Here is a 9,785-nt window from a genome sequence, read left to right as displayed (position 1 = left end):
ACATGAGGCCTTAAGCTGTATTGATAACTTAGTCACACAGCACACACTCTCGCAAATTATTTACGTTGATGGTTCTGTTCACCAATCCACTGGTGCAGCTGGTAGTGCTGCTGTTGTCGTACAAAGTGATGGCTCTCTTAAAGAAATTGGAGCACGCATCAATAATTGGGCCTCTACCCTTCAGACAGAACTGTTTGCCATACTCCTTGCACTGAAATGCATCTATGTATCAAAGAATGACAGTTTAATTGTAACTGATTCTCTGTCATCCATAAATGCTCTCAACTCATTAAGCATAAATTGTGGCATCCTTGTGTCAGAAGCCAGACACAGGTATGGTAGGATTGTGGACAGTGGAGTCAGAGTGCACATGCTGTGGATTCCATCTCACATTGGTCTTCAGATGCATGATAGAACTGATAAATTGGCTAAGCTGTATGCTTTCAAAGAGGGAGTAGATTACAATCTTGGCTTGTCAGGTAGTAGTTTGAGAACAATAATACCAAAAGAACTTCAGCTGAATTTTATGGACTTAAGGCTCAGGGAGATTGACACCAGTGAGTCCATCTATCATCATTCTATCATGCAGGAGGAGCCACATGTCTATGGTGCATCCAACAAAATAAGCAAACTCTTGGATGTCACTACCGCCCGGCTCCGGCTGGGTTACAAGTATCTTTGGCAGGTTAAATCACCACCACCAGATGTAGACCAAACGAAATGTAAACTTTGCCAGATAGATTATTGTCACACCTTGCGTCATTATGGACTGGAGTGTGATAAAATTAATGAATTTAGAAACAACTCACTCAGAAGTGTTCAAGAAATGGCTAAGTATTTTATCCACAGTGGTATATTACAGACCATTCTGGAGAAATTCCCTGACTTTGCTAGCTGTAAATAAAGCATTACCACATATGTGCATGTGCATGTGTGTGTGTGTGTGTGTGTGTGTGTGTGTGTGTGTGTGTGTGTGTGTGTGTGTGTGTGTGTGTTTGTGTGTATGTGTGTGAGTGTGTGAGTGTGTGTGAGTGTGTGTGTGTGTGTGTGTGTGTGTGTGTGTGTGAGTATGAGTGTGTACTCACCTAGTTGTACTCACCTAGTTGAGGTTGCGGGGGTCGAGTCCGAGCTCCTGGCCCCGCCTCTTCACTGATCGCTACTAGGTCACTCTCCCTGAGCCGTGAGCTTTATCGTACCTCTGCTTAAAGCTATGTATGGATCCTGCCTCCACTACATCGCTTCCCAAACTATTCCACTTACTGACTACTCTGTGGCTGAAGAAATACTTCCTAACATCCCTGTGATTCATCTGTGTCTTTAGCTTCCAACTGTGTCCCCTTGTTACTGTGTCCAATCTCTGGAACATCCTGTTTTGTCCACCTTGTCAATTCCTCTCAGTATTTTGTATGTCGTTATCATGTCCCCCCTATCTCTCCTGTCCTCCAGTGTCGTCAGGTTGATTTCCCTTAACCTCTCCTCGTAGGACATACCTCTTAGCTCTGGGACTAGTCTTGTTGCAAACCTTTGCACTTTCTCTAGTTTCTTTACGTGCTTGGCTAGGTGTGGGTTCCAAACTGGTGCCGCATACTCCAATATGGGCCTAACGTATACGGTGTACAGGGTCCTGAACGATTCCTTATTAAGATGTCGGAATGCTGTTCTGAGGTTTGCTAGGCGCCCATATGCTGCAGCAGTTATTTGGTTGATGTGCGCTTCAGGAGATGTGCCTGGTGTTATACTCACCCCAAGATCTTTTTCCTTGAGTGAGGTTTGTAGTCTCTGACCCCCTAGACTGTACTCCGTCTGCGGCCTTCTTTGCCCTTCCCCAATCTTCATGACTTTGCACTTGGTGGGATTGAACTCCAGGAGCCAATTGCTGGACCAGTTCTGCAGCCTGTCCAGATCCCTTTGTAGTTCTGCCTGGTCTTCGATCGAGTGTATTCTTCTCATCAACTTCACGTCATCTGCAAACAGGGACACCTCAGAGTCTATTCCTTCCGTCATGTCGTTCACAAATACCAGAAACAGCACTGGTCCTAGGACTGACCCCTGCGGGACCCCGCTGGTCACAGGTGCCCACTCTGACACCTCGCCACGTACCATGACTCGCTGCTGTCTTCCTGACAAGTATTCCCTGATCCATTGTAGTGCCTTCCCTGTTATCCCTGCTTGGTCCTCCAGTTTTTGCACCAATCTCTTGTGTGGAACTGTGTCAAACGCCTTCTTGCAGTCCAAGAAAATGCAATCCACCCACCCCTCTCTCTCTTGTCTTACTGCTGTCACCATGTCATAGAACTCCAGTAGGTTTGTGACACAGGATTTCCCGTCCCTGAAACCATGCTGGCTGCTGTTGATGAGATCATTCCTTTCTAGGTGTTCCACCACTCTTCTCCTGATAATCTTCTCCATGATTTTGCATACTATACATGTCAGTGACACTGGTCTGTAGTTTAATGCTTCATGTCTGTCTCCTTTTTTAAAGATTGGGACTACATTTGCTGTCTTCCATGCCTCAGGCAATCTCCCTGTTTCGATAGATGTATTGAATATTGTTGTTAGGGGTACACATAGCGCCTCTGCTCCCTCTCTCAATACCCATGGGGAGATGTTATCTGGCCCCATTGCCTTTGAGGTATCTAGCTCACTCAGAAGCCTCTTCACTTCTTCCTCGGTTGTGTGCACTGTGTCCAGCACTTGGTGGTGTGCCCCACCTCTCCGTCTTTCTGGAGTCCCTTCTGTCTCCTCTGTGAACACTTCTTTGAATCTCTTGTTGAGTTCTTCACATACTTCCCGGTCATTTCCTGTTGTCTCTCCTCCTTCCTTCCTTAGCCTGATTACCTGGTCCTTGACTGTTGTTTTCCTCCTGATGTGGCTGTACAACAGTTTCGGGTCAGATTTGGCTTTCGCTGCTATGTCATTTTCATATTGTCTTTGGGCCTCCCTTCTTATCTGTGCATATTCATTTCTGGCTCTACGACTGTTCTCCTTATTCTCCTGGGTCCTTTGCCTTCTATATTTCTTCCATTCCCTAGCACACTTGGTTTTTGCCTCCCTGCACCTTTGGGTAAACCATGGGCTCATCCTGGCTTTTTCATTACTCCTGTTACCCTTGGGTACAAACCTCTCCTCAGCCTCCTTGCATTTTATTGCTACATATTCCATCATCTCATTAACTGGTTTCCCTGCCAGTTCTCTGTCCCACTGAACCCCGTTCAGGTAGTTCCTCATTCCTGTGTAGTCCCCTTTCTTGTAGTTTGGCTTCATTCGTCCTGGCCTTCCTGCTTCTCCCTCCACTTGTAGCTCTACTGTGTATTCGAAGCTTACAACCACATGGTCACTGGCCCCAAGGGGTCTTTCATATGTGATGTCCTCGATATCTGCACTACTGAAGGTGAATACTAAGTCCAGCCTTGCTGGTTCATCCTCTCCTCTCTCTCTTGTAGTGTCCCTTACGTGTTGGTACATGAAGTTCTCCAGTACCACCTCCATCATCTTAGCCCTCCAAGTATCTTGGCCCCCATGTGGGTCCAAGTTCTCCCAATCTATCTCCTTGTGGTTAAAGTCACCCATGATCAGGAGCTTTGCCCTGCATGCATGAGCTCTTCTGGCCACTCTAGCCAGTGTGTCAACCATCGCTCTATTGCTCTCGTCGTACTCTTGCCTTGGCCTCCTGCTGTTCTGTGGTGGGTTATACATCACTGCTATTACCACCTTGGGACCTCCAGAGTGAAGTGTTCCCACTATGTAATCACTTTCTTCACCGCTATCTTCTCTCTCCAGCTCATCAAAATTCCAGCGATTTTTGATCAGCAACGCCACTCCTCCACCCCCCCTGTTCCCTCTGTCTTTCCTCAGGATTTGGTATCCCGTTGGAAAGATGGCATCTGTTATCATACCTGTAAGCTTGGTTTCTGTGAGAGCTATGATGTCCGGTGATGCTTCTTTGACTCTTTCTTGCCACTCCTCCCACTTATTTGTTATTCCATCAGCGTTTGTGTACCATACCTTCAGTTTCCTTTCCAACACTGTGGTTTGGGGGGCCTGTGAGGGTGGGAGACCTGGTGGCATACTGTGGGGTTCTATAGCTTGGTGTTGGGTGGAGGCTGTGGGTATGGATTGTAGGGTGTGTTGGGATGGTGTGTGTGTATGAGTGTGTGTGTGTGTATGAGTGTGTGTGTGTGTATGAGTGTGTGTGCGTGTATGAGTGTGTGTGCGTGTGTGTGTATGAGTTTGTGTGTGTGTGTGTGTGTGTGTGTGTTTATGTGTGTGTGTATGAATTTGTATGTGTGTGTGTGTGTGTGTGAGAGAGAGAGAGACTCAGCAATCAACATTTGCACCAATAACTCACTACAGTTGTGACCGGGTGTGGAAGTGTGAATTGCTCATTACTCTAAAATTTGTTCATGATTGCAGCCATGTATAAACGTAAGTAACCGTTCTTACAGTATTCATTACCTTTGTAACTTGTGAGTTCATTACCTTTGTACCTTGTGAGTTCATTACCTTGTACCTAGTTCAGCCATCAAAACTTTGGAGCCCGGTCCCTGGACCCATTGTGTACTTCTGTAATCTGTAAATACCTTTGTAACTTGTCATGATTGTGACTAGACCTACCTGGAGTTCATTACCTTTGTAAATTGTGAGTTCATTACCTTTGTAAATTGTGAATTCATTACCTCTGTAACTTGCTCAGCTATCAAAACTTTGAGGCCCAGTCCCTGGACCAATTATGTACCTCTGTAATCTTTTGACTACCGCCCACAGGATGGGTATGGGGTGCATAATAAACATATTAAACTAACTAAACTAACCATAATGGATGATATTTGGTCCAGATTCAGTAAAAAAATGCAGAGCTGTATGACTTATACGGGTTTAGCGCTTGTTTTTTTTTTCAATATAATAGCGAATAATAATTTATCATTGTTGCTGATAAGTAAGAATTATATTACAGGTTGTGGGTGAGAGAGTGGAGGCTGGCGAGGCTTGGGCTGAGCTTCACCATGACGCACCTCTGTCCAAGATGATCCTCACCACAGCACAAACTGCCATCACCATCAACCCCGACACAGATGTTTTCAAAAAACCATCTCTGATCACTGCCCGTTTTGCCTAGATCACTAGAAGCATGAAAACAAAAAAGTGTGTGACCGCAAACATGAACAGCAACCAGACTGGAAGACAACGAGCAGAAATTCATCATGGATTTTACGTGCTTACACACACACACACACACACACACACACACACACACACACACACACACACACACACACACACACACACACACACACACACACACACACACTTGTGTGGAGTTTGAAAGAAGAATCAAGGGACCCATATTTTACAGATTATTCTGTGAGATGACTCCCCAGATTTTACGTTTAATCAGAGTAAAGGAGAGTTGCAGCAGGCCTAAAGGCCCACCCAAGATAGGTCTATCAGACCCAATTCTATATAACCGTATGTAGTAGGATTAGAAGACCAAGTGTGTAATTAACCAACTATGCACTCGGTTATCAAATCTATAAAAGGGACAAAATTATCAAACCTATAATTTATATGTCTGACAATAAAGTTTAGCTGTTATTCCTTTTAGAGCTTTGTCAATTAAGATGTGAATTATAACTGCTACGAATTAAAATATGCAGTTTCCATCTTCGTTGAAATTATGTCGGTACACCATATTCAGTTTGGCCGATGTTTGATTTCCCCTGTTACATGTTTGACAACCGAGTTGATAACTGATTAATCACGCACTTCTTTCTACTACATCAGGCTATATTGAGTTGGTTCAGAGAAGGATCTGCCTAGCGGAGGCAGGTATTGTCTCCAGTACTCGTTGGTGCACTCTGACAGTGTTCCTAATTCTACTGTGAATACCACCCAAAATTTTTTGTTCAGCTCCTTACAGACTTCATCCTGGTTATTCCTAGTGAGCTTTTCTCCCTCCTTCGTCAGCCTTATTACCTGGTCCTTCACAGTTGTTACTTCTGATGTGGCTATGCAATATGCATAAACTGTGGCTCAGATTTGCCTTTTGATGCTGTGTGTTCTCTCCTATTTGTGGTTGCAGGGGTTGATTCATAGTTCCTGGCCCCGCCTCTTCGCTTGTCATTACTAGGTCCACTGTCCCTGCTCCATGAGCTTTATCATACCTCGTCTTAAAACTATGTATGGTTCCTGCCTCCACTACATCACTTGCCAGACTGTTCCACTTCCTGACAACTCTGTGACTCAAGAAATACTTCCTAACATCTCTCTGACTCATTTGAGTCTTCAACTTTAAATTGTGACCCCATGTTTCTGTGTCCCATCTCTGGAACATCCTGTCTCAGGCCACCTTATCTATTACTCTCAGTATTTTGTATGTCGTTATCATGTCTCCCCTAACCCTCCTGTCCTCCAGTCTCGTCAGGCCGATTTCCCTTAACCTTTCTTCGTCTGACATTCCCCTTAGCTCTGGAACTAGCCTTGTTGCAAACCTTTGCATTTTCTCTAACTTCTTGACGTGCTTGACCAGGTGTGGTTTCCAAACTGGTGCTGCATACTCCAGTATGGGCCTAACGTACACGATGTACAGTGTCTTGAACGATTCCTTGCTGAGGTATCGGAATGCTATTCTCAGGTTTGCTAGGCGCCCATATGCTGCAGCAGTTATCTGGTTAATGTGCTCGGTATTATACTTGCCCCAAGATCTTTTTCCTTGAGTGAGGTTTGCAGTCTTTGGCCACCTAGCCTATGCTCTGTCTATGGTCGTCTTTGCCCTTCCCCAATCTTCATGACTTTGCATTTAGCGGAGTTAAATTCGAGGAGCTAGTTGCTGGACCATGCGTCCAACCTTTCCTGCCTGATCCTCATCTGATTTAATTCTCCTCATTAACTTCACATCATCTGCGAACAGGGACACTTCTGAGTCTAACCCTGCCATCATGTCATTCACATATACCAAAAATAGCACTGGTCCTAGGGCTGACCCCAGTGGAGCCCCTCTCGTCACAGGCACCCACTGTGATACCTCATCACGTACCATGGCTCGTTGTTGCCTCCCTGTCAGGTATTCTCTGATCCATTGCAGTGCCCTTCCCGTTATAAGTGCTTTTGCACTAATCTCATGTGAGGAACTGTGTCGAAGGCCTTTTTGCAGTCCAAGAAAATTCAATCTACCCACCCCTCTCTCTCGTGTCTTCCGTTGCTTTGTCATAAAACTCCAGTAGGTTTGTGACACAGGATTTGCCTTTCATGAATCCGTGCTGGTTGTTGTTTATAAGCTGGTTCTGTTCTATTTGCTCAACCACTCCTCCTGACACAGGATTTGCCTTCCATGAATCCGTGCTGAATGTCGTTTATAAGCTGGTTCTGTTCTAGGTGCTCCACCACTCCCCTCCTGATAATCTTGACTTTACATACTTTACACGTCGGTGACACTGGTCTATGGTTTAGTGCCTCATTTTTGTCTCTTAAAAATGGGAACTACATTTGCCACCTTCTGTACCTCAGGTAGTTGCCCAGTTTCAATAGTGTTGAAAATTGTGGTTAGTGGTATGCACAGTGTCTCAGCTCCCTCTCTAAGGACCCACGGAGAGATGTCCAGTCCCACCGCCTTTGAGATATCAAAGTCACTTAGCAGCTTTTTCACCTCGGTTGTGTGTATGTCATCCAACACTTGTTGGTATATCCCTTATTGGTATACCCGTGTGTGTGTGTGTGTGTGTGTGTGTGTGTGTGTGTGTGTGTGTGTGTGAGATAGAGAGAGAGAGAGAGAGAGAGAGAGAGAGAGAATCACCAATGTTATCAAGCAACACCTCCAGTTAGATTTGGGGGATACTGTTTGTGTTGCAAGGTAAAGTGTTGTCTCTCATCATATGCAGTGGATTTCCTCTTGGCTGTCCCCAATTCTTGCTCTGGCATCCACAGACCAATTTGGAGTGCATCCACAGACCAATTTGGAGTGCATCCACAGACCAATTTGGAGTGCATCCACAGACCAATTTGGGCTCCTTGTTCTCTCCTCCCGTAAGTAATAGAGCATTCTAGACATGAATGTGTCAACGACGTCACGAGAAGCTTCACGCTTTGTTGCCCATCAGAACGAAAACCTTAGCTTGAATTAAGATTGCATCAGGAGAAATATAACATTAAACCTGAGCAAGTCATATGCTCTGTTTATGTTAGAGATTCTAAACATCTCATTGATTAGTTATAAATTGACAAAGCTGTTACAAGCAAATCAGACGCCTAAATAAAATGTAATAGAACTGAGCTTTATAGAAAATAGTTCAGATAATTGATTACAATTTGATCGTAAGTCCAAGACTATAAATTAGATTCAAAATAAAATTTGTGACAAATATAAGGTATGCTGATAACCCAATCCACCTTTACCTGACGTACCACTCTTTGCTTGATATAGTGCTGTGTGACCCTTGTGGGTTTAGCACTTAGTTATGATTATAATAATTTACTTGACATAATTCAAGGTTGAAGTTGGCGGGGGAAGGGAGGGGTTGATATTGGTGAAGGGTTTTTTTCCGGGGAAAGGGAGCTACCCTCCCCTTCCTGGGATCAAACTTGGTTGCTTCCCATTACCCCCTCTTCAAGGGGGGCTCCTTGGCATGGTGAAGAGGCTCTTGGTCTGAGGAATTAGACCTGTCGGTCTCCTTCCTCAGACCGAACCTAATTACCCCCCAATGCCCCCTTCCCTATCCCAACCTCCCCATCCTCCCCCCTTTTTCCTTTCCTCCTCCTCCTCCCCACCCCTCCCTTTTGCCCTTCCTCTTTTTGGCCTTTGGGATTTTTCCCACAGGCACACTAGTTCATAGGGGGAAGGGTACCGGGGTCCATCCCATTCCATTGAGGTTCTTGGCGGTGGTGTAGTTTGCCGTGGGATCTGGATCGCCTGGGGATGTCCTGAGCCCTCTCCGGTATCCAGGAGGGTGGCTTTGGGTGTCTTTCGGGCGACGGGTGTATCTCTGGAAGCCACCTTTCGGATTCCGGGGGTGGTGGCCGAAGGAGGCATGCTTTGTGGCGGATATCCGGCCGCCCTCTCTTGTCCACCGAGGTAGCTCGGCAGATGTGAGGTTGCTATCCTGGATTGCTGGTTTACTGGCATGAAGGGTAGGGTATGGCACGGGTTCCATGCTGCATCTGCGCTACTTGCGGTGCTGAGGTCCTCTTAAGCGCGGAGGGAGATTTCTGGCCCTTTCATTCCTCCTAGGAACACTCTCCCCGGTCCCCCCTTTTTTATTTTTTTATTTTTATTTTTTATTTTTTTTTTTCTTAAAAACAAAAAGAAAGAAGTAACCTAACCATGGAGTCCCAAATCCATGACCCCGCTACCCCCGGGCCCCTTATTGTTACCGCACCCTGTTCTGACCTCGCCTCGTCTTTTGGACACTTCTAAGGCCCCTGTACCTCCTGCTGGTGCTGTTTCGTCACCCGCTTCAGGTGCCGGGGTTTCGACTGACTCCTTTGATTTGTCTGACCTCCGCTCTCCTTTGACTATGCTTCCGGCCTCTTCCTCTATGGTGCGGCAATTTTCGAATCGCCAGCCCGTCCCACGTCGTACCGACTCTGGTCCCACTTCTAAACGCCAACGACAATCTCCTGATGATGTTACTTTGTTACCTTCCCATTCTACTTGGAAAAGACCGACACGTCACACACTCCCTCTCCACACTCAGTTTCGGACCACACAATGGACTAAATTCTTAACTTTAAGACTGACTTCTACTGCCTATCTTTCCGACCCCTCAAGGAAGGTTCCTTGATGTTGGTGAGGG

The 9,785-nt window shown here is 45.8% G+C and overlaps 1 protein-coding gene across 4 annotated transcripts in view; it reads left to right on the top strand.

Moving 5' to 3' along the window:
• Nucleotides 1-8,359, top strand: part of LOC128705698 (thymidine phosphorylase) — a 72,148-nt gene extending 63,789 nt beyond the window's left edge. For all 4 annotated transcript variants that reach the window (XM_070082988.1, XM_070082987.1, XM_070082989.1 and 1 more), the window contains one exon: nt 4,955-8,359. In XM_070082988.1, coding sequence (XP_069939089.1) covers nt 4,955-5,116 — 162 coding nt within the window. In that variant the 3' untranslated portion in view covers nt 5,117-8,359. The remainder of the gene's footprint in view (nt 1-4,954) is intronic.
• The last annotated feature ends 1,426 nt before the right edge of the window (nt 8,360-9,785 follow it).

Source organism: Cherax quadricarinatus, chromosome 8, assembly GCF_038502225.1.
Source record: "Cherax quadricarinatus isolate ZL_2023a chromosome 8, ASM3850222v1, whole genome shotgun sequence".
NCBI classification, from domain to species: Eukaryota; Metazoa; Arthropoda; class Malacostraca; order Decapoda; family Parastacidae; genus Cherax; species Cherax quadricarinatus.
This window is presented reverse-complemented; position numbering and strand designations above follow the sequence as displayed.